Here is a 24,753-nt window from a genome sequence, read left to right on the forward strand (position 1 = left end):
CGGGCTGATAAGCTTAATTGGTGTAGCGGAAATACTTCAGATTCTGTGTGAAATTAACAAATCAACAGGATGAAAGGACAGTGACATGTTATCAATAGAGTGATGAGTTAATATATGGAATTATTTTATAACTTTCTCACCCCATAGCAAATTATTTATTTGAAAATGTCATTCTGTTTAAAAACTGTATTATTAAGTTTTTAGATATAGCCATTATTTTCTGTTAAGACAAAAGACAACAGGGAAGTATATAATGTAACCCAATTTCAATTACCCCTCATGTTTTTCGCTTATTAATTGTTAGAAAGATGAAATTTTGTTATTTGCAATTATTAAACAGTTTTTCAACTTTGAATAGCATTGACATTTTTTCATATGCTTGTAGAATTCCAGTACAAATGTATGTACGGAGGAACATTGGATTGGGCAGTATTTTTTTAAGTAGTTACTGTAGTCATGTCTGATATTATCAGCTATTTATGTTTCTGTTTCAGGAAACCAGGCATCGGGCCCATGTTCAAAACCACAACAGTGGCTGTAGATGAAGAGAAGGGAGAGGATGGCGATATCATGGCACCTGAAACCACAGCATTGACAGACAGTGCCCAAGAAGGGTCTCCAGGAGATAATACTGGGCAAGCATCCCCAAAGCCTGCTCCCACTGTTAGCTTCTCTTTTGGGAAGAGAAACTCCTCCTCTCCAACCCCTAGTGCTGCATCCAAAGTCAGTGTGTCCTTTTCTTTTGCCAAGAAAGCCCCAGTGAAGTTGGAGACAGCTGCCGCAGTGTTTGCTGATCACGGAGAGGAGGCTATGGAGGAAGAGGAGAGTCAAGAGGGAGAAAAGGGACAAGACGATGTCTCTGCCTGCAGCACGGACAGTCCCAAAGGAGGATCACGTGGAAGTGAAGGAGGGGAGGGCAGCAGTACGAGTACGGCAGCTCCAGAAGAGGTGCAGCAACCGGACGATGGAGGCTCCCTTGTCTCTACTCTCAATAAGCTGAAAATGATGATGAAGAAGGAGGAAGGATATGCTGGGCAGGAGCCTCAGTACTATCACTACATGCCTCCAGCTCACTGTCGCGTAAAACCTCACTTCCAGTTTTTACTGTTCATGAAGGCAAGTGATCAGTGTCAGAGCAAAGAAGACGAGGATGAGGACGAGGTGGTAGAGGAAAAAAAAATTGAAAATAGTCCTGAACAGACAGATTCTAACGTTACACAGTGTAAGACTGAAGAAGATAGTACTGTTACTTCACCTACTGACCAAGGACAAACGCCTTCATCACCTCAAGTCAAGACAGAGGATGTCCCATCATGTCCAGTAGTGACAGTTACATCTGCGCCCCCTTCGCCTACACAAAAAGGAGATGACACACAGGAGCCTGTAGATGCTAACTTGGGCCCTAAAATCCCTGTGGGACCCTTTTTCCCCGTTCTGAGCAAAGATGAGAGCACTACACTGCAGTGGCCGTCCGAACTCCTCGAATTTACCAAAGCTCAACCTTCCCTGTCTTACAGTTGTAACCCCCTCTACTTTGACTTCAAACTGTCTCGTAATAAAGTGCGAGGTGGAAAAGCACTGAAGTCCCCTAAACCCTGTGAAGAGTCTGAGGACAAAGAAAAAGAGTTACATGCCTCCACAACTAAAGTTGAACAAACTACAAAACCTGGACCGAGCACTGAAAAGGATAAGGCAGTGAAGAAGGTGGAGTCTGGCCAGTCAGAGGTTGATGATCAAAAACCTGCCACAAGTAGCAGTAGCGCCAAGAAAAAAAAGAAAAAGAAGAAGCATAAGAAGTCAGCAAAGCATTCAAAACGCAAAGGGAAAGAAAAGGAAGTTGCTGAAGATGCAGAGGGTGACGCAGAACAAACACAGGAGAAGCCCAAAAAAAAGAAAAAACACAAACGGAAGAAGAGCAAAAACAAGGCTCCAGATTTAGAAGAAGCAACCTGTGAGGAAAAGGACAAAGCAAAATTAAAATCAGAAAATGAAGCTGCTGCCTCCTGTAGTCAGTCCTCCACTGCAGTGGGTGGAACTACGTCATCAACAGGAGTAGAAGTTGGAAAGAGGAAACGAGCTATTAGGGATCGTTCTTCTAAGTCGGGAATGGAGGAAGGAGGCACAGGAAAAGGCACGGACAAGCTCAACTCCTCCGAGGAGCACAGTGGCAACAAGCGACAGAAGACTGACTCCAGTGCAACCCAAAGTGCCTCGTGCTCCACATCGGCCCAGAAGAGTCCCGGCCCCGGCCGACCTCCCAGCAGTGAGAGTGAAGAGGAAGGCGGCTCTGCGACTCACCGCTCACGTCACCACAGGTCAAGTCCTCGGGAACAACGTCGTCACCATAGTGAGGAATCCGGGCGATCCTGCAGCCGCTCGTCGAGGCGGGGGGAAAGACGGGGTAGCAGTCGGAGGCGGCACCATCGTAAAACCTCACACAGTCACTCTTATTCTAGCAGCTCTGAGCGCTCGTCTGCAGGCAGTAGCGCCTACAGCCACCGCAGCCGCAGCTACTCCGACAGCTACAGTGACTACAGTAACGAGGGTCGCAGACGAAGGCACTCCAAACACTCATCAGACTCGGAGTATGAAAGGCGGGGGAGCCGAGGACGTAGACGTTCAAGGAGACATCAGTACTCCTCGTCCTCCTCAGAAGACTCCAGATCACGGTCACGCAGCTACAGCCGCAGAAAGAGGCATCGCCGGCACCACAAGAGCAGCTCAAGAAGCTCCAGTAGTTGGAGTCGCAGTACCAGTGCGAGGTCCTGGAGGCGCAGCTACAGCCGGAGCCACAGCTCCGCCAGCCGCTCCTCAAGCTCCACCAAAGGTTCCCCTCACCGACGAGGTGCCAGGAGTCGAGGAGACAGCGACTCACACCGCAGAGACTTCAACCGCTCTCACATCTATCGCTCCCAGTCTCCACGTGCGACATCACGAGGCCTTAATCGTAACTCATCGGGCTCTCAAGCTCTGAGGCAAGCGGGGTCCCGAGATGCAGGGGAGCAAAAAAACACACTTACGGCGCGGCAACTCCTGGAAAAGGTTCAGTCTAAAAAAAGCTCTGATGATCCCGCCACTGGAACAAAATCTGGGATTAAGATTAAGGACCCACCTCAGGGATATTTTGGTCCCAAGCTACCCCCCACATTAGGCAACAAAACCATGCTGCCGCTTTTTGGTAAGCTCCAGGCGGGGAAGAAACCACCGGTAATTCCCCTGACCAGACCTGACGACAGTGAGAAATCAGGTGCAGGGAAAGGCTCTGAGGCAGATGGGGAGGTGATCTTGGTGGAGCCCATAAGGGAGTTCCCACCTCCTCCGCCACCACCTGTTCCACAGGTCCAGAAAGTGGAAGAGGCCTCAGCAAGCACTGTAGTGCAAGAAGAGACACAACAGCCAACCACAGAAACCCCAGTCCACCCAGAACCCCTGCCAATATTTGAACAGGAGGCTTCTATGATTATGCCCCAGTACCAAGGAGAATCAGGACAGGATCCCACTCAGAACCCCATGATGGAGACGCTGATACCAGAAATGCAGCAGCAGCAGCAGCCTCCCATGCATGCCTATCCTGGTTACCCACCACCTAGCCTAGAGGAGGATGGCATGGAGGCAGAGGAGGATGGATTAGCCCCACTGGAGAGTCAGCCCATTACGTTCACACCGGAGGAGATGGAGAAATACAGCAAGCTGCAACAGGCTGCACAGCAACACATCCAACAGCAGCTTTTGGCCAAACAAGTGAAGACATTTCCCTCAGCTGCTGCCGCTGCCGCTGCCGCGGCAGCAGCTGCCAACTTAGCCCCGGCCCCCCCTCCACCTGCTCTGCAGCAGATCCACATCCAACAGCCCACTGTGTCCGTAGCCTCTGGCACCTCGATCACCACAGTGCAACATGCAATCCTTCAGCACCATGCTGCCACGGCTGCAGCAATGGGCATTCACCCAGCACATCCACACCACCCTCACCCTGCTCATGCACAGCTGGCCCAGGTACACCACATTCCCCAACACCACCTCACCCCAATCTCCCTGTCCCCTCTAGGCCACTCACTTGGACATTCTCTGGGACACTCTCTTGGACATGCTGGGCTAATCCCTGCCCACCCCACTGCGTTCCTCTCTGGCCAGCCTATACACATTATCCCAGCCTCTGCACTTCACCACACTCCCCTGGCCCTCCACCATGTCCCACATACAGCCCTCTATCCTACACTTTTCACACCCCGACCTTCACAGGCTGCGGCAGCGGCAGCTCTTCAGCTTCATCCACTCCTACATCCAATCTTCTCAGGGCAGGACCTCCAGCATCCCCCTAACCATGGCTCTTGAGTTCTGATTCAAGTGAAGGAGTTTATTCATGACACCCATGAGAGAAGAGACTTAAACCAACTTGTTACAGTGTTTTTAGATGAAGACTTTGCAGCAGCATGCAGGCGATAGGACAGGAAACCTGTCCACCACCTGCGTTTTACTTGTCTGCACAATCCAGTAAGCTGCAGCCACAATGTGATGTTGCCTGTGGTGGATTCCTAAAGTGACGCTTTTTCTTCGTTTTCCCCGTTTATGTGAGCATTTTTCCGTGTTTTGTTTTGCCCTGTATTTTTAAGGCGAGATTGAAAGAAACTTAATCAAGACACTGGGTTTTGTTCTTACTCGGTATGTTAACTGCATCCATTTGTGTTTCTGAATGAAAACTCGGAGAAGCCACTGGATTTTTTGTTTTGTTTTGGGTTTTTTTTGGACAGAAAAAAAACTCTGGATAGTCTTTGCTGATTTTGCCAGCCAAAGATAAAGATAACAGCAGAAGTAATAAGGAAATTGTGTTAACAGAGGAATAATTGTTGAAATATACAGCTACATCTCTGTAATGTAACAGTCAGAGACTATTTCATAATCCCTGATACTGTTTATATTCTTATGACTACTTTCTCTCTATTGGATTCTATAGTCTCAAAATAATTTGTAATGCAGTAACTTGTACATATATATCAGTGTGTAATGTGAAGAATCCCATCATTGATGACCATATGAAACACAACTATGGTGTCCAAATAGGTATGACCTTGTCACATACAAACCGCTTTTCTATTTGGGGGAAATGTGATTTAGGGGTTTTCATGTCCCTAATGCTCTGAGGCAAAACTCATGTTCCCTTTCTTAAGGGTACAACTGAATGAATTGCACTGAAATCTGTACATCAAGATGATGCTTTTTGCATCGTGTAACAATAAGATTGTAGTATACTGCAATAATTGTATTTTTGTTTTTAAATTATTTTCCAAAAATGCTCTTCAAAAGAAGAGTTTTTGCTTTTGTGTAATTTTGTAAATAAAACTGCTGTAGATTAACCTATTAACACTCGAGGTTTGAGATTGCTATTGGGGAAATAAAAAGTGTGACATGGTGAATACAAAAAGGAAAATTACGTATTTCATCTAGGTTGTTCAACAAACCCTGGCTGGGATGGTCCGGGCTTGTCAAAGCATATGAATTTGTCAACAGTAGCAACCCTGTATTTTTTAAAAACATACTGTTTCAGCCAATAAAATCTTAAGTTCATTTGTGTTTCCATCATTTGCCAGGGGTGGGGGGCGTTAACAAAATTCACAGGTTAACACATGATTCAAAACCTGAGCAACAAGAGGAATGAAAACATCAGGTACGTAACCGCTGCGACGGTTCTTGCATTTAAGTAAACCACTAGATGGCATCCTAGTTGCCTTGAAAAGGTCCTGGAAATTCTTCTGAGTAGGAATGAACAACTCCTACAAAAGCATAAAAACTACAAGTTGTCCTTATTACAATGGAAATTGCTTTATTTACCAAAAGGATTGGCTGACAAAAAGTTGGAATCAGAACCTGTCATTAGATGAAAATATACCGAGAAGACGGACATGATTTAAGAATTAAAACACTCACATAGTGAGACTAGACTTGACAATAAAGCAAGACAAGTTAACAATTACATAGCTTTTCTGAAATCATTCACCTCTGGTTCATAACCTTTGACACATCTACCTCATAACACAAACAACAGTCTGAGGGAAATATTTTCAAGTTGCAATGTCAAGATGCGTGTATCATGAAGTTCAATCCATTCCACACTGTCTTGTGGACTGTGTTGGGCAAGGCAGAATGACACTGGCAACATATGCGGTTGGGGAATATGAACAGTAACGTAAAATTTCAAATAAAAATGTATTTCTCTTAACCATGCTGGGTGAATATGAAGTCACAATAATGATTTACAGTTGTCACTGGTATTGACAACTTGAAGATGCAAATCTATGAGTAGCAGCATATATTGGAAAGTTCATTGCACAAGCTTCCAAGTGGAAAATACTGTTTGTTTTTTTTAATCTGTTTGTCTTTTTCAGCTTTGCCAGTCGGAGCTTCAGAAAAAAAATTGTGGACAACAAAATGACATAATTTCTGTTTGAAAAAAGAGGGAAAAACTTTCGATGTTAAAATTTCAGTTCTGCCAGTTTTTCATATCATGGGGGATGATGCAGATGGACGATGGTCAGCCCAGATATCTGATGACCAGGAACATGAAGACGCAAGTCAGCAGCATGCCTCCGATCATGATGAACTTGTCCTGTGTGGCTCGCCGCTCTATGAGTCTCATCACAGTGTTAGAAAGGCCGAGCATATTGGCCACATCCAGCATCTTCTTGTGGGTTCCCTGTGCAGAGACAAAACACAGCAGCTCACGTAAACTGCCACAGTCGCATGTATTGGATGAAACTACAACAGTGACAAATGCACTAAATGTTTTGAAAACCCAGACGTGATCAAATAATTATCAACACTAATATCTGATTTCGGGAGACATTGAGCGCCAACACCCTCAAGTGACGCACCCTTCCGTCAGAAGTTTCTCATGGCGAGACAACCAGGCTATTGAGTGCTGATCAACAGACACACCCTGATAAGAGGCCTGAAGCGAGACTAGGAAGACCATCTCCTCACTGGAAACAAGGACTCACCATCCAGCCAAGCTTTTGAGCACTGACAATAAGCCCATTGTGATCAATGTCTGCACCAGGAATCAGGTTGGGGAATAAAAAAGGAATTTTTAGACATTTGTCTATAACATGCCTGTCAACGCTAATTCCTTCCTTTCAGAACTGGACAAATGTATCAAGGCCAGTGCTTTCTAGATTATCCATGTTTTCTTGTCTGCTTGTGTTGAAAGGACACACGTAGACAAACCTTCAATGTGGATCTTTGGTCTCTCAGACCATTGAGGATGCTACTCCCGCTGCCGAGGAGGTCATCAATTCCTCTGTGAGCATCATGCAGGCTGGAGTTTAACTGCAGGGTCTCGTCTATTGGGATGGAAGTATCTGCATCCTGTTGAGAGGGAAAAAAAATGTTGAATCAGTTTATGTCAATTTAATTTTGTAATTCTATAACTGGAGAGGACATCACCTTATGTATTAACCCAGATATGGGCAAAATTTCTCTGGACTCCAGCAGGTCAAGCAATTAATTAGATCAAGGGGTCACCGACATGTTGGTCACAGCTGATTGGTTGACCTTTCAGACATTTCAGGTAAATGTTTGAATTTTACTAGCTGTGATGGTGCATTGAGAGCCAAAAGTTAGTTTAAAAAAACATTTGAAATTTTGAAACTTTTATGAATGGAGCCCTGACTTGATCAAAAATGTTGGCAGTTCAAGGAGTTTATACAAGCATTATCTGCATACATCCATCTTATCCAGAGCTGGTTGCTGTGGCAGCAGACTGAGTATTAGACCAATCAAAGCGCTGCACTTTCTTGAGTACCCTAGGCTATTCCAAGGCCAGACGACATCCCTTATTTAATCCCTCTAGCATGTTTTGGGTTGATCACGGGGTCTCCTGGCAGACGGACATGCCTGAAGCTCATCTCGTGGGCTGTCGGTGATGAGCGTGAAAGTTCCAGGAGACTACCACCTGCGGTGCTCTATTCAGGACCCCACCCAGCAACTCCAGGAAGGCGAGCTATTTGTTGTTTACATGCTAACAGTTGTCAGAGATTTCCTCCACGCCACACATAGTGGTGAGGAGATGACTCTCTCATTCAGTGGGGAAACTCCCACACGCTGGCAGTCCGCCAGAGACTCTTGAAGATCCCCACTTTTCCTTTGCTTCTTTCACCCAGGCTTACGGAAGCTCCTCTCGGTGCGCTTGTTATTGAGTCTTTTAAAAGTATGGCCTTTGTAATTGTGACATAGTTTGTTACGCACTTCTTAGTTGCAGATGCTCCTCAATTTGTGGATCCCCTCACCAACAACAGGTTTAAAAGGTTCTTACATTAGTTGTGAAGGTACGGCTTATGAGTTCCTCCCTCTCTCTCTCCTGGGCCTCTCTAGCATAGCGACGATGTTGGAAGTTTTGTAGGGCTGTCCGAAGGTGTTGAACATCATACTTGAGCTGGTCCACTCGCCTGAGGGGGAAGAGAACATCACTGTTTATTCAGTGTTGTGATAGAGTGGACAAAAACTCAGCTCCTTACCTTGTATTTTTGCTTTACATGCTCGTTGAAGCTGATGAGTACATTTCTTTTCCCTCAAATCTCATGCATTTCGAATGAAGAAGTCATGATTTAGAGTGCTGTCTCGCCCTCTCTTTTGCTTCGTTCAGGCCCCACTAGAGATCTACTAAGATCAGAGGAGTACTGTGGGATGGGGTATATTGTGTCCCCTAAGGCCTGTTTATCCAGCTCAGAAATGAATCTTTGCCCAATGCAGCAGGAATGCTGGTGATGACGAGGCTTCTGAGGAAATGTTTTCATAGAGCCACATCGCCACAGGGCAGGACAGGGATGCCTGTCTCATCTCCTACACCCTCGCCATGCCTTTATGAGATGTGGCTCATCCTGCCAGCTCTGGGACTTTAGGGTCACCATCAATTGACTCACTCCAAACTCACAATTTGGCGTTCTGGCGGCGGTTTGGTGGTTCCTTGCTGGCCAGGATCTCAAGACGTTCTAAATGATTGAAGATCTGGTCGATTCTAGCTTGCAGTTCGTTCTCTAACACTTAGTGGTTGACAGGTAGAAAAACAAAACAAAAAAAGAAAACATGGTTATTCGGTTTGCTGGAAGTGACAAATCGTTTTGCTTCTTTTACTGTTATAGTGACCTTTATTCCATGTGGCAGGAAAGCACAGAAATCTTTTCATTTTTAAACAAAGTGCAAGTGAGATAATGTTCTTCAGCCATTTTGTGTAACAGTTTTGTGCAAAGATTTTGCACTAAATGTCAGACCTACCCTTTCTATAAAGTCAGTGTGGCATCAGTAAATGCAAACAGTGAATGTTATTTTATGCACTGATACACTGCTAGAAAGCAAGAGGGCAGAGATCCTCTGATGTAGCAGAGTTAAACCATCAAAAAGAGATCCCATCATTAAATATATGGATACAATTTGTGGACATTTTGGTTGAAAATATGATTCATTACTTTGACCACTTGATGTTCTACAGTCCTGGCCACATGTTTTTTCCACTGTGATGGCAAACTTGTTTCTGTCCATTTTAACTCTTTGATTGCGATTTTCATTTAGTAACAAATCTGTTTTTTTCTACCTTTACGGTGCATTAATCTAATCTAAACAACACATTTTTATGAGGAGGCGTTTAAGTTTTTCTATATCTTTTGTAAAGGACCAGTGAACCTGTATCATGGTCAGTTAAGCAAAACTCACACCCCTTACAGCACCCCCTTGGATTGTGAGGCTAAGAATTAAAGAAATGTGATCCCTTTTGCATTTTCATATTTCTGAGTTAGGATATATCATTCAAAGATGCAGTAGTGCATTATGTTATGACACGGTGTCCATCAATACTGCTTACATGCTCATGTTGCAGTGATAAAATGCATTGAAACACACAATAATACAGGTGCATTTTGCTTAGGCATTAACTGATGTCATCCCAGTATTTTAGGCACACATCGGTATTCAAAACAGAAACTAGAGTGACAGCCCTTCCTCTTATTATCCATAATTGTCTCTATATATGTTTGTTTATTTTTGTAACTTGATCACAGAGTAATATAACTTGAAGCTCCCCCCCCACCTCACTGTGTTAGCATGCTCCATCCTCCATTCAGTTAAATAGCAAGTTGATGTCATTACTTAGGGTGGGGGTGGGGGTTCGTCTGCAGCCTGGCTCCCAGCATTATCTAAAAAAGCCCTTCCAACTTCCCTCAATGCTCCCACCCCACAGCTTCCTGTTCTGGCACCGGCGTGGCCCAGAACCGGCCGGGCTGGCACCAACAAGTGAAAACAATCAAGCAGGGAGACGAAAGACCCACTCCCATCCATTCACTAGAGATGATCAGGAAGCCACAACACAGAGTCAGCACTCAAATTAAGAAACAATTAACGGACGACAGGTTGGTTGCGCACTTTGCACAAGTTATTCGTGACACATGTGACAGACAAGTAAGAGGACGAGCAACTCACTACTCACAGTGTACTGACTGGCGGTCAGTCCGCTCCAGGTTGCCCATCAGAGACTGAACCTCCTGAATGTGCCTAATCAGGCAAGAAAATAGCAGTCAACAGGGGAGAAATGTATACGATGCTTGAATATAATTCAAGAGGTCAGTTATTGGGCGATCGTTGAAAAGCATCTAAACACGACCTTTCTTCGAAATGAAAACATAATGATTTGTTTAATGTCATCAGCTATGCTTTAACAGGCTGGACACACAGTAAGTTGGCTAAGTAGTGTGTGATGGTGCGATGATACGCTCGACAAGTCCTTCACAGACGGCAGACACACTCACTTGTTTGTCTGGTGGTAAAGCGTCTCCATTTGTCACGATATGGTTCAAAAAGTCCCTTTAATTGATGAAATAACAGTTGCTAACTCGTTTAACCAATCTAACATTTAGCTAAGCTAGCTGGCAAGCTAACCGGCTGTGGCGGAGAGTACACGTCATCAGCGGAGCATTTGTGTACGGAAGTGGGAAAGCGGATGTTGCGGAACGTCATCAATTCGAAGAGAGAAAAAAAGGAAGAGGTCTCACTCCGCAACACGTGGATGGGGGATACGGGCTACATTTCCACAGGTTTGTTAATGGGCTTGTTTAGCTTCACAGAGCCATACAGATCTGATAACTTTCTCAAAAAATATATTAAAATGGTCTGATTCATATATAATTGTATAATTTGACATTGAAAAAGCAAACTATTGACCCAAGTGTGTATTATTTTTTATGACTGGATAAACAACCTTTTCAGAGACATTATAAGTTTTAATTTACAAGGACTAAAACACCAATAATTGACCTCTGATTCTTAAATTACAATCCATTTGAAAGTGAACTTCTCAAATGTATTCCCAGGCTTCAGGCTGCATTTTCCATATATCTGATATTCCTTTAAAACGTAATATCTGACAATCGTGATAACTGAGATTCCTCTGACTATAGAAATGGACCTTGAAAGGCAATAGTATAATCTGTTAATGTGTAGACGTGTGACAGGAAGGACTTGGAGAAACCTGTCCTGGGGCAAGCTTTTGTCAGCTCAAGTCAGACTTATTTGGCTATTCTCTTTTTCCCAAAGACTGATGTCAGAATATTCCTGCTGTCCATGCCTGCAGTCAGAATCACCTGGTTAATATCAGACTTTTCAGACTGAGGTGAGGTCACCTGTGGAAAGGGTGTGGGAGAGAGGTTTTGTGCAAAGGTGCCCCTCTCAGAACGCCTCTGTCACTGAGCAGTGTGTGAAAGTGCCATGATTGGGTTTCCCAGAACAATCTGTGAAAATTTCACAATAGTTACTCGATGATTTAGTCAAAAAGAAATCATCCTCAGGCGCTACCTGGCACCTTAACAAAACCACACTTCAACGAAGCCATCCCAATTCTCCATCTCTTGTTCTCTAATTTGGACGTGGAGAATCAATGAGTCCCAGGCGCAAGCGAACAAAAATCAGGCATTCTCCAATGAATTGGTGCAATGAGCTGTTAAAAGCTCCTGTTTTCCAATAATAGACGTATTTGTTTTCCTCATTCAACAATCAACAGTCAGCTCAGACAGTTTTCTAAGGCTGTGTGGTGACGGCACTTGAGTTGATGGCTGTATCTTCAGGCTAGATACTTCTCAACAGAGGCCTTTTTCACCCACCCCCCCACATGTCAGAAACATTGAGAACTGTTCATGCCACTTCTTGCTCTTGCTGTTCACCATTTTCAGTTGTCATAACACCTCCCCAGGGCAGCGGTTGGATGTGCACAGCTTTAATGTGTTGGTCGGGATAGAGGAGAAATAGAGAAAGGGAGAAGTTAAGGCCCCTGTCAAACCATCTCTGAGCAGAACACGAGGCACAGTTACTGCTCTGTCTCAAGGTCGTGGGGTTCTCACTGTCTACCCTTTATCTTTCAGCCTCAGGGAAAGGATGAGATGAGCTTACTGGTTTCCCTCCACACCTGAGCACCACGGGCACAAACCAAAGTCCAGACTCCAGGTGCCGAGCATCACGTCGCTCTGAGTGACTGGGAGATCACATGCGGTTAGTTTGACGGCCGTATGACAATGCTTCTCCTTAGCTCCAGCCGGCAGTTTTGATCAATTTCACCGTTCGTCTTCATTTCCCTTCGTTCCCGTGTATGTTCTTATTAGCTATAAATCAAACTTTTTAAGAGGCAATTTTAATTTCCTTTACTAGATACTTACCCTTCCCATTTATTGGCATGCACATCCCAAATATTTCTTTGGAAGTTCAATGTAGATTGTATCCAGACCCAGCAAGAAATGTTCAAGTTCTCTGTTTCACTCAAATTCAGATACAATCTAAGAGTATCTTCGTAGAGATTTGAGGATATACAAAAATATTATAATCTATCCCAAAAATTGCCAGGTAAAGCAGAATAAAATACAACTACTACACTCTATTTCCTTTGCATTCGCAATTCCTGAATAAATAGACACACCATTAATTTATTTCACAAGTTTCACAGCAGAACACAAATTTTCTCCAAATTAACAAACCACCGTCGATGTTTGTAGAAGACCTAACATTGTATGTAATTATTTGCATACGCAAAGTTCCAACATTGGATTCTAGGAAGCTCATATTTTCAGGGAACATTTTAACTTTCGTCGATTCATGGATGCAACTGTAGGTAGACCAAAAAAAGTTGTCTTAGACAAATTTAAAATAAACATTTTATATACAATGATCCAAATATATAGCATATATTGGGGCTTTTCTCTGAATCATTTAATGATCCTTTGCTAGTCAAACTTTGGTTCTTTGGGACCAACTTGGACTGGGATCGATCTTCCGGTCCAGGCAAGACTGCACAGCAGAAGAGTTATTGTTTGTCAGAGGTAGACGGTGCTCTGTGTACTCACTGATTACCTTCCCATGCCCTGTTTTGTTCATCAGGGGAAAATGATATGTTATTGAATCACTTTTATATAACGCAGTTAATGATGTTTTCCTGGCAATATAATACATCATAACTCAACAATTATTGCCCAAGACAGACAGACTGAAGAGACCAATTATGAGGAGCTGAAAGTGCCTTGGGTCAACAATTTTTGGATACCAGTCATTTTTTGGAGGTACGCTGATCTTCTCATTCCCCCCGAGGGAGGTGATCCACTCAACTTTGAAGCTATGATGAGACGCTGAATGAAAGCAAATGAGGGCCTGTCAGGAATGACGCTAGGGAGTCGTACGCTCCAGTATCACCCTTGGCTTGTGCAGGAAAAGGCGTCCCCCCAGCTTCATTTCTCTGAGACACAAAAGAAGACGATCGACTTCATTTTTCCCCTTCCTAATTCTTCCTCCTCCCTTCTCGCTTGATTTCTCTCTGACCTCAAGGAGCACAGACGATTACGCAGCTGTCAGCTACTCACACAGACACGCAGCCCTGTGGCTACACCACCTGTGACACCAAGACCTCTGAGGATGAGAGATGCTGTCCACCTATGTGGTTGGTTGATGGCTGCGGCACCGGGCTTCCCCCGCCTGGCCTCTCACAGAGACTGACAGTTTCCTACCCACAGTCTCCACCGCACTCTCATGGTGTGTGGCTCGCAGAGCTCAGCAGATAATAGATTCTAATTCTACAGTACAGGGCTTAATTTAATGACTTTGAGATTCATTAAAAATAACAGACAACATAATTGCACAGCGGTGAATTTGCAAATAATAACAGACAACATTCCAGACTTATTTTGCTGCTTGCTGAGGGAACACTAAGCTCCGCTTTTTTATCTGCATGTTTTCCCTGTTGGACAATGTTGATCTGGGAAAGTTTTGTTCAAGAAGTAGTGGAGGTCACTGTGTGTGTGTGTGTTTGTGTGCGCGCACGCATGCACATACACATACACATGCAGCTGAGAGAAAGGCAGAGGAGTACCATACATTGACCCAGGGGAGTCAGTTATGAAGGTGCATGAGGTGTTATCGTGTCCTATCATAGCGGCAGCAATCCAAACTCTGTTGTTGCCTTTGCAGGTGTTTCTGTCGAGGGGCAGCACTCATGGGAACACTGTCTTCCTGCAGTTCCCTGGTATGTGAATGCATTGTCAGGGTTCTAGTGTGGTCGGGATCGGTCAAGGGACTGTGATAAACCTTTGCAGGCCATTACTGCTGTGCAAAAGTAATTCACAATCACCCCACTTCGCCGTCCAATCTGCCATATATCATGGTTGGTCTTACCGTTAACCGTTGGCCAGATTCTAACCAACCCAGAGCCTTTGCCAAACTAAACTTGCTTGCTGTTTTTATTTTTGTACACTTTTCCATTTGTATGTTAATTCTAACCTATAAAGCAAGCTGGTGCAGGTCATTACTTGTCATTTCCAGTTGGTGGCTCCCAGAGAAACTTTCGATGCCTCCAATGAGGTTATGAGATTTTTCCATCCTCTGGGATACACCGAATTTAATCAGCTGATTTCAGTAAAGTTCAGACAAGATACATTTTTAGCTAATTGAATAACAAATTTAATTTTGATGCAGACCCATGCATAATGGCGGGAATGTAACTTATAACCTTGATTCTCTAAAAAATTACTTAGAATAAAATTACTTTTATGCAAAAATAAAATCATGCATATTTCTAATACTTTTGAAAATATTTTTGTGGGCACATATGATGGTTTCAATTATTCATCCATTATTAGCCATGACTCAAAATGGGCTAATGGCCTGCAGTGATAGTTTTATTAGGGTTTGATTATATTAAAGGATTATGGGGCCTTTGAGGAGCTATTTGCTTTGCAGAATGCCTTTCAAACAGTACAAGTGACCCCCCCCCCCCCCCCGTTACAAAAAAAACATTTGAGAAAATCAGTGCAAAAACTTTTGACACATTGCTAGAATTATATGATTTATTTCTCTATGTAACAATTGTTTTCAGTGAATTTTCTTTTGCTGTATCATTGTCAAATTCTAATTAGCCAGATGTAAAACTTTGTAAAAGTGGGCATAAGGAAAAAGTTCAGATGTTGTACATTTTTTTTTTACACTCTTTAAAGGTATTAATTTACCATTGTATTGTCGAAACGTCTATTTCATGCTGCTCCTTTCTCAGGTGCACAGCCATTATTTTAACATGGCTGTCCGCTCAATTGACCATCACTTATGTCAGCCACCGTCCCAGTTCACCCCTACCTCAGTTAGGCCCCCCCATAGAGGTATGCACTAAGCTTTGTCGTAGCCCCAGGCGATGCATGTTCCTGTTGTGGGTTGAGCAATCGCATTACTCATTTCAAATTCCAAATTCTTACCCAATGCTGTATTCACAGCTCCGTGTCTTTCGTCTCTGCTCCTTTTTTACGCGCGGAATTCTCCTCTGTCCTCATCGTCTTCATGGTTTGGGGATGTCTGCACTGTGCAAATGTCAGGTAGTGCGGATTAGGGCCGGCGCTGATGCTATCAAAATATCTTCTCCTTAGAGGCGGAAGTCTGGTAGGGTTTAGATGTTTGACCCGGGGCTGAGAGGTTCCGATTACAGGACGGGACTGCGCTTTGTGTCCTTGAGCAAAGTATCAACCAAATCTTCCATGCTTGAGTTAACATCTACTGTTCTTACATAAATGGGTGATGTATAAACCCGAAAGTTATTTATGTTGCTTTGGTTCATATCTTTTCCAGAAGAGACACAACTGAAATACATATCTCGAAAAAACACCCCCGGCCCTCTATGCTAATTCATCTTCATCTATCAGACGACAGAGCGCCACTGCGATCCTGGCCGGCATAGTAACCTCTACCTGAACCAGGCCAGGGCAGACACAGGAGATAGTGTTACCACCAGCGTCACCCTACATTATCTTTGTCATTCAGTGTCTCAGAGTGACAGACAGAAGCTCCAGGAGCTCCAGCATGTAGCTGGCCGACTGTATCCCACACCCGCACAGGGGAACCTGACTACAAACACGCTCACATATCACTTCTGCTGAAGTGACCACAGGTGCGCACAAGACATTTATGCGTGCATGCAAGAACTCATGCCCACACACCCACAAAAAACACACACACACACTCACATATGCAAAAACCTTTCTGTGCCTTCACCTGTCTCCCGTCAGAACTGTTTCAAACACACACGGACACAGAATCTCGAATATTGCACCCCTGCTCGGTTCAACCCCCCACCCTGCTCGGAGCCGCCACCCTGGGGGCTTGTGCGTGCGAATCTGGCTGAGGACTCAGCAGCCCCCGTTTCTGCACCCCCTCCTCTCAGGGCAGTGAGGGAAATGAAGGCTTTAGGAGTTCATTATAAAACAACAACAGCAGCAGCAGGGGATAGGCCTCCTGGGGACACAAACTATCCCTTCTCATCCCTCCATCCTCATCTTTTTCCTTTATGTCCCACAATATCCCCACCGTAGTCCGCCCCGCTCCCTGTCTCATTCCACGGCTCTCATACAGGATGCATGTTGAAAAAAAGTTAAATATTGATCTGCTATATTATAATATGGTGAGTCAGTAGTCTCGCCACATGAACTTGCTTAACCTTAGTTATGAAAGACAGCGCTAATGCATTTATGGATTTTTAAACAGAGGGTGGCATTAATTTTGCAGCACGGAGCACTTGCAAAGGTTCACACCACTAATTTGATGTAATTAGAGAGATAAAAATGTGATTTGCATAATCTGCACGTTGGCTCGTCTGTCCTTGAGAAAATGATGCATTTTAAGGACTTTTTATGTCACATTGCAAAGTCATCCACAATCAGCGTTGCGATATTACGTTTCCAGATGTTGCAGAGCGAGGACGTATTTCAAGTTGCTGTTTTTCTCTGCGATTTGTTCTTTAACATGAGGAAAACCCATTCTCCGTACTTGTCCATTACCCTTAGTCGCCGAGAATAGTGAGTGACAGCAGCCCCCCCGCCAAAAAAGTTACATAAAATGTCTAGCCCTCTAGACATACAGTATTTAATTACGCTGTGAGATAATTTGCTTGAACAATGCATATATTGTGCACCCTTAATAGAGATTTTAAGGTGATTAAAAACATATCATTTTGAAATTGTCTTATAATTCACTGCAATAGTTTGGGTCTCAAGTTGATGTTTTAATAAGGAATAATAATGTATAATCATCAGTAATTAGAGAGCAACATCAAAAGCAACAGAGCGAAGACTATAAATACCTCATACAAAAGCCCTCTGTACGCTGTAGGTTCCCTGATGCCTTGCAAATAAGTGGAAAGTTATGATTCACGGATAATAGCATGCAAACTGCTCTCATCATTGCGCTGGTGCAGCTGAACGTAACTTTTTTGACAAGGGTCAAACGCCGTGTTTACATTTGTTGACGGTATTCTTCCGAGTTATCATCTTTGTCATCATCGTCATTATGATTGTCATCGTGTTTGGTGTGTTGGCCAGAGGCACAACACCTGTAAGCGTGTCTCCCGCCCACCCCGCTTGCATTTTACTGGGCGGTTGAGGGTGATGCAGCGAGACCACAATCCTTTCAGATGAAAAGGAGGGCAGGGCAGAATCAGCAGGAAGTGGTTGTTTGATATGAAGCAGGGTGAGGAGTTTCAGACAGGTGTATGGCACACTTTCCCATCGCGTGTGGAGTGTGCGTGAGTGCGTATGTGCGTGTCTGTGTGAAAGCGAGGTCGAGATTGACCGCCGTTGGCAACTGAACAGGACACATGGCTTCTTACAAATGCATTTCTATTTATTTGGCTTTTAAATAAGAAAGCAATGCGACAAGATAAAAACAAAATTACTTTTGGAATGTGGCGATATATTACCCAATTCGAATGATCTTTACACAAATCTGAATATAACGTCTTTTTAAAAAGCAAAGGCAAAGACATTTGTCTACATAGAGATTAACTCTGCACTAGTCATAAATCTTACCGATATTTGCCAAAAGAGGAGGTGAGGTAGAAAATGATGATTCCATTTTGTCATACGCCTGGAGCCCTGACATGAGTTATGTTCATTTCATATACACAGTTCATACTCTCTCTGAGCAAAAATTTGAAATAAAATTTTTGGTTCCAGCAGGCTCTTTTGACCTACTCCCATGTACAAATAGCATTGTCTTGAATAAAGATTAGGGGTAAACAGCGATTTTCTGCGATTTGCAATTTTGGGTAAATAGGGGCCGCGATTAAGCCGCTTCAAAGGGGAGAAGATGTGGCCCACTCACTTTGAAGAGCAAATGTTTCAGCCTGGACAATTAAAAAACTTGAAAGTACTGCATCATGTGTGTTTTTATAAATAGGACTTAAGAGGATGAGGGACTAGTATGTTAAATTAAGTTTATTTTATTTTTTTTCATGACTCTTTTCAAAGGGCACGTTCAGTGTCTCCCTCGCTGTTACCCCTGGTATTTCCCTTTTGTTCGTTCAAGCACACATTAGGCAACATGTAGAGATTTCCATAGACATTTCCATAACAGCAACTGAAATCCAGTTTGTTTCTTTACAAAATAATCACGTAAATGCCCATAGTTACAATGTATATTAATGGGCATTGAACCACCCCTCAAAGCTTCCAGTGATGATTAGGACATTTAAACATAAACATTTTTTTTCATTCTAATCTCTATGATTACTTATAACATTATTTAATAGTGAGAGCAATGTAAGTGCTTTTTTTTTTTTTTTCTAAACTCAAATAACAATACAGCAGACGGGAAGACAGACAGGTAGATTCATTCTAATGCTTTTTCAACCTTAGTGGCAACACTTAATTACTAACAGGTTAAAGTACAAAGCAGCAGTGCGACAGACACAATGGATGAGACAATAAATAAGTCAAGAGCCAATTTCTATACAACAACGTCACTGTAAGAGGTCGCCTGCAGAGTCTGCGTACTGCTGCTGACATCCAGTCCAGTTTCTGTTTCAAGAGTTCATGTCCCTCCTTTGCAGGAGACTGGGGTTTCAGTGCATCCAGTGGAAGAAAATAAAATAAAATAAAAGCAGAGTAGTGTGAAAACATCCCATCTAAGCTGCTGCATAGTCAATCTGTGGTGATTAGTGAATAACCTGGGATAGTATAATGTTACAATTCCATATTCCTCCCCAAACATCATGCAAGTGTACAGACATGCCGAGGTGTGACGCCTCAGAGTCAGTTGGACATTAAAGTTCAGCCGTGCTGTTATGTGAGTAAAAATGAAGTGTTTCTATCCCTCCATCTTATGCCGCTTTTCTCCAACTTTTTTGGATCATTCTTTTTCAGAAGTCTTCACAAACATTGTTTTTCCTGTGCGCCGCTTGAATTTCTTTTTATTTTTTCCCCTCTCAGCTTATGAGTTTTTGCAGGTGTAGACCTCCTCCTCTCTGACGCATGTCTGACACTCCACATGGCAGCACCAGCGCACCTGGCAGTGGCAGGAGAGGCTGGTGAGACGCATTGCTGTGTTGTAGCCGCGTCCACAGCACAGGCTCTGACAGCTGGTGTCTTTTGCACATGAGCGGCCTCCTGTTCCCGGAGAGTATCGGGACGGTCTACAGAAACTGGGCGAGTCCTCCAGGTAGACCAGGTCAGTAGTGCGGAGACTCTGGCTGTGGCGACGGGGCCCCGCCAGCTCGGTCTCCCCCGTGGCCGTGTTGGTGACGCTCAGCACTCGCACCGCCGTGTCATACCGGTACTTCAGCAGGCGGCCGGTGTCGTGGAACGGAGACAGCTGTTTCCAGCAAGTCCGTACGGCGCAAGAACCCGAGACACCGTGACATTTGCAGGTGGTTTTAAGCCCACTTTTCACCGCCTAAGATAGGAGAGAAAGAGCATAGGAGAGAAAAAAAAGGGGGAAGATGTCAGTCCTCTCACTTTGATTCATTACCTGGCCTCTTATCTGGGAGGTCTATCTGTACAGAGTCAGTCAGTTTCCTGCAGGGTGGGTAGGGGGCTAGAAGTGGTGGTCTGCAGTTTTACGCCTATAGCTCACCTCAGTCAAAACTTTAACATAATGGATTGAGGGGAGCTGTTGAGCATGTCGTATTTCATTCACCTTACATTGCTCACTAGGACAGCTCTGGCAGCTCCTTTCCCCCCCCCCTCAATGTGTTGGAACTAGCTCTGTCTGCCTCTCTCACGTCTCTCGCTCTTAAAGCCTGAGGTGACAAACAGTGCAGATAGTGGAATCTCTCCACCCTGTTCTTTGTGCATGGCTGCTCATGGAAAACATTGATAAGAATTTTTAGCGCAATAAGTTCCGACAATGTTGCAGTGATGGCGCCTCTGATTTAGGTTAATAGATCACAGAGGTCGTCGGTCAGCGATGAGTGTGTGATCACTCAGGCCAAGAGCTTCTGTCTTGGCTGGGGCCGGAGACAGGTCAGATAGCACTGTCTGAGAGAGGGAGGCGGGCCTGATGGCGCTTTTGGGTTGAAAAGTTCTGCTTGGTTCCTCCCTTTGCAGGTATGAAACCCTTAGGGGCTTCAGAGAACTATTAGTTAGAGATGGGGGTGAGGGGGGTAGGGGGTGCCAGGAACTAAATGTTTTTGTTACACAGCTCCTGGTCTCTTCTCAGGCCACATTGGTGTAAAATGAGGAAAATATTTAAGTCAGCAAAGATAAGATAGCTGCCTCTAGGTCTTCCTGTTGTGTTTCTTCTCCTGTCTCCTCTGGCTCTGGCCTTTCCTGAGGTGTGAGCTACAGGCTGAGGACCCCCGGGTGTGCTCTTTGAGAGGTACACAGTGGTGGTTATGAACATTAGGGGGATTTATGAAGGGCATAGTTATTTAGTAAGTGGAAAAAAATGCTCGCTCGTATATTAAAAAGAGGCCATGATTATAATCGGTCTCTCCGATAGGAGGCCTTTAATTTTCTGTTGGCCCGCACAGCAAGCTTTATCATGCCTGGGAACACCTGGCTCCAACCATCCCACAGCCGTCTTGTCTCCTCGCTACGCCGCCTCACCCACTGCCTCTGTATTCTCCACCAAGGCCAACAAGTGCAGCAAATAAGGGGGTGTTTGTCTAACCGGCACAGTGGAAAAAAAAAATCTCAGGTGAGCACTATAATTCTGTAGCTGCTGATGGTGCTGGAGTGTGGCAGACGCTTCACCGGCATGTCGTACGGTGGTTGAACGGATTGAACCCGAGCACGGCTCAGATGCAGGCCATGTTTTTTATCCAGTGCCTCGGTCGCGCGACTCACCCGAATTCCGACGTTGATGTTGTGGGCGTCGACCTGAGCCCTCAGGTCCTTGCTGACCCTTTTTTGTCCGAGGAACTTTTTGAGGAACTTGGTGCTGTATTTCAGATTGTCCCCGCAGACGCCCCACTGCCACGCTTCTCGGTGCTGGATGCCCGGGGAGTCGTCGCACGTGCACCTTTCCATTCGACCTGAGCTGCACGCTTTGGCGAGTGCATGGGTCAGTGCCGCGGAGGACACCGCCAGGAGGAAGGCGGTTTCTTTGAACGCTAGAGGATAAAAACATAAAAAAAAGAGGCAGAATAATTCAATGTGCATCGAATTAAGAAACTCTAATCTGACGTGGATTAAGACACGAGACCACTTGTGGGATTTAAAAGTGAATCATTCGGATATCTTATGAGATTAATTCACGATCTGTGTCGACCAAAATCTCATGCAGAGTCTGAATAAAACCACAAGTGAAAAATATTTACAAAGATCTTACCGCGTTGCCGTGGATCATTCTGACCTCAGAATTATCCTGCGAGTCCTGTTGTGTCATAGTTCCTCTCTTAATCTCTTAGGTTACACACTGTCATTTGCTTCACCCCGGGCTGACACCCGAGTATATATTTTGATCCAATTAATTATTATTTTGACTAGGAAGGATTTTCCCAGATGAAAGTGGGTAATCGTGCCACCCTTTTCCTCTGGGAATGGGCGCTTTCCTCAAGATAAAAATAACCACAGGGCTGAAGCTCTCTCTCCACCACACCACATTTCTTGGCTTTCTACTCCCTCATTACTTCCATGCTGACCTGTTCATGTTCTCCCACACGCTGATATCCATATGTATAAGTCATAACGTATTCGCTGTGCACAGAGGACCTGCTCTAGAGCTGTGGACTATGCAATATGGTGATTTAGTAAAGGTATCGATTCCTGCTCCCAGAGTGGCTGACAATGAGTGGTAGTAGCGCATGCTTAAAAAAAACACTCACACACACACACCAGCAACAAAAAAGTCATAAACTTGAACGAAACTCTGCAGAATTTATGAAATAACCAAAAAAGTAATATTTTCGATTCTGCGGTTTCTCTAGGCAAGTGAACCTTTGGCGTGAGAAGCATTTAAACAGGCGACATAGAAAGAAGAGGCCATAATCGAACTTGGCTTAACAGCTGCAGCCCTGTATAGTTACAGCCCTATTATTGGCCACTGAGGTAAGAGGGACATTGTTGATTAATTTGCATCTTTCACCGAAGCCGGAGATCATTTTACATCAGCGACAATCAGTGCAATAAGGAAACTGGGGAGGGGGGAATTTTCCCTCTCATAGTTATTCACACACAACAATGTCTAGTCCAGGCCGAATGTCTTATTAGATATGATAAAACAACTCAAAGTGTTTATTGTCGTATGTAGAGTCTGGAAATGTCCTTCGCCACACACTAAAAGTCTTATTTTGCGGTCTAGGTAGCAAAAAGGTAAGGATCTAAAATATGTTTTTAAAAGTACATTATCTATATCTACATTAAATTAAATGACATTGCTGTTGGACTCAAAAGACTCAGAGAGCAGACAGTAATAATAGAAATCAACTTTTATATGGACAAATCTCAAATTTGATAACTGACCTCCAGTCTTTGGTCACAATTTTTAAGCTCGCACTTTTTTGTCTATATGTACATTGAATTAAATGACATTGCTGTTGGACTCAAAAGACTCAGAGAGCCGACAGTAACAATAGAAATTAACGTTTACATGGACAAATATTAAATTTGGTCACTATCTTACGGCCTTGGGTCACAATTTTTAAGCTCGCACTTTTGTGTCTATATGTACACTGAATTAAATGACATTGTTGTTGGACTCAAAAGACTCAGAGAGCAGACAGAAACAATAGAAATCAACGTTTATATGGACAAATATCAAATTTGGGAACTAACCTACGGCCTTGGGTCACAATTTTCAAGCTCGCACTTTTAGAAACAATATTATATTATATATTATCCTCAACTGCATTTGCTATTTTACACGCGCACAGTTTTCCAACAGATTGCGCGGCAATATATTACACTCGTAGGCGTGTGTGTAAGTTTGTGTGTGTGTGTGTGTGTGTGTGTGTGTGTGTGTGTGTGTGTGTGTGTGTGTGTGTGTGTGTGTGCGCGCGCGCTTCAGCCAGCTCTGAACTCGAATGCCTTTTTATCTTCTATACTCTTCAACCACGTGTGAAGCCCTCACCTCTCTTCAGGAGGCTCCCCCGGCCGTCCAGGCTGCAGTTCCAGCGCTCATTCCTGAACTGATAGCGACACTCCAGCAGGCTCAGGCGCACCGACTCCCGCAGCGTCTCGGCCAAACCTGGTTCCCGGCGGCAGAGCCTCTTCTGCCGCCGGGTCAGGCTCATCTGCTCGCACTGCTTCAGGTGGGCTTTGCCAGTAGGGGGTTCGTTGGAGAAGGGACCGGGCAAAAACACCAGTGGCTCCCGGCCTGTCAGACTTTAAAAAAAAAGCAGGCAAAACGACAACAACAAAATATTAGAAAACCTGAGCCAGTTGTTAAGTTAATTCTAAAACGGGATTTTTTTTAAAAAATCACACTGAAATCATATATAACAGTAAAAGAGAAAACACTCCAGTGTTTACATGCATTATTGTGAAGGAAATGATAAACTCAATACCCACGAAATTGAAAGTTGATATTTATTTGTGCCCCATTTTTGGGGGGGAGTTTACATTCTTAAAAGTGACAAATATTGGGAGCTTCCCCCGCAGTAATACGCGCATGATTACACGCGCGTAAAAAGTTACAGAGGCGCACGTCGGAGGCGCAGTCGTTCGCGGGGGTTAAAATAACAACATGCATAGTGAAATTAAAAAAAAAAATATATATATGTATATATATCATCTGACCCAAAATACGCCGCGGTGTGCGAGAGAATGATGCAGAGCGCGGCCAGTCGCAGCAGGCAGGCGGTCCGTGGGAGCCTGGAGCGCATGGTGCCGGGTTGGCGCTGCTCTTCATCTCGCTGATTCCTCAACGGAGAAAGTCAGTACCGGCTGGTCGGCGCACCTCTTTAAGGGGCCCCGCACACATACACACACACACACGCACATATACGCACACACACACACAAACACACACGCATGCACGCTCTATCCGGTG

The 24,753-nt window shown here is 44.3% G+C and overlaps 3 protein-coding genes across 9 annotated transcripts in view; 1 reads left to right on the forward strand and 2 right to left on the reverse strand.

The window, feature by feature from the left end:
* The window catches only part of gpatch8 (G patch domain containing 8), a 32,237-nt gene extending 26,675 nt beyond the window's left edge, over positions 1-5,562 (forward strand). For all 7 annotated transcript variants that reach the window (XM_086176476.1, XM_086176478.1, XM_086176477.1 and 4 more), the window contains one exon: positions 495-5,562. In XM_086176476.1, coding sequence (XP_086032602.1) covers positions 495-4,332 — 3,838 coding nt within the window. In that variant the 3' untranslated portion in view covers positions 4,333-5,562. The remainder of the gene's footprint in view (positions 1-494) is intronic.
* Positions 5,563-5,801: 239 nt separating this feature from the next.
* Positions 5,802-10,951, reverse strand: gosr2 (golgi SNAP receptor complex member 2). Its single transcript, XM_086176483.1, has 6 exons — positions 10,788-10,951; positions 10,469-10,533; positions 8,924-9,032; positions 8,306-8,438; positions 7,219-7,359; positions 5,802-6,688 (listed from the first exon to the last, which is right to left on the reverse strand). Exons 1-6 carry the CDS (start codon positions 10,814-10,816, stop codon positions 6,527-6,529), a joined length of 639 nt encoding a protein of 212 aa, XP_086032609.1. The 5' UTR covers positions 10,817-10,951; the 3' UTR covers positions 5,802-6,526.
* A 7,258-nt stretch (positions 10,952-18,209) lies between these two features.
* Positions 18,210-24,620, reverse strand: wnt9b (wingless-type MMTV integration site family, member 9B). The gene is made up of 4 exons (XM_086175892.1): positions 24,501-24,620; positions 23,833-24,086; positions 21,609-21,874; positions 18,210-20,214 (listed from the first exon to the last, which is right to left on the reverse strand). Exons 1-4 carry the CDS (start codon positions 24,584-24,586, stop codon positions 19,753-19,755), a joined length of 1,068 nt encoding a protein of 355 aa, XP_086032018.1. The 5' UTR covers positions 24,587-24,620; the 3' UTR covers positions 18,210-19,752.
* Between the last annotated feature and the right edge of the window lie 133 nt (positions 24,621-24,753).

The sequence above is a fragment of the Fistularia commersonii genome, chromosome 28 (assembly GCF_037954325.1).
Source record: "Fistularia commersonii isolate RoL2024-O1a breed Wild chromosome 28, RoL_Fcom_v1.0, whole genome shotgun sequence".
Lineage (NCBI taxonomy): Eukaryota > Metazoa > Chordata > Actinopteri > Syngnathiformes > Fistulariidae > Fistularia > Fistularia commersonii.

What these genes read in the sequence shown, in the direction of transcription:
- gosr2 (XM_086176483.1), bottom strand. Translation starts at nt 10,816, where the DNA reads ATGGAGACGCTTTACCACCAGACAAACAA. An exon ending in TGACCGCCAGTCAGTACACT is followed by an intron (nt 9,033 to 10,468) that starts GTGAGTAGTGAG and finishes TCAACCACTAAG; the next exon opens with TGTTAGAGAACGAACTGCAA. An exon ending in CGCCGCCAGAACGCCAAATT is followed by an intron (nt 8,439 to 8,923) that starts GTGAGTTTGGAG and finishes CTTCCCCCTCAG; the next exon opens with GCGAGTGGACCAGCTCAAGT.
- wnt9b (XM_086175892.1), bottom strand. Translation starts at nt 24,586, where the DNA reads ATGCGCTCCAGGCTCCCACGGACCGCCTGCCTGCTGCGACTGGCCGCG. An exon ending in CACACCGCGGCGTATTTTGG is followed by an intron (nt 24,087 to 24,500) that starts GTCAGATGATAT and finishes TTTTTTTTAAAG; the next exon opens with TCTGACAGGCCGGGAGCCAC. An exon ending in GGGGAGCCTCCTGAAGAGAG is followed by an intron (nt 21,875 to 23,832) that starts GTGAGGGCTTCA and finishes TTTATCCTCTAG; the next exon opens with CGTTCAAAGAAACCGCCTTC.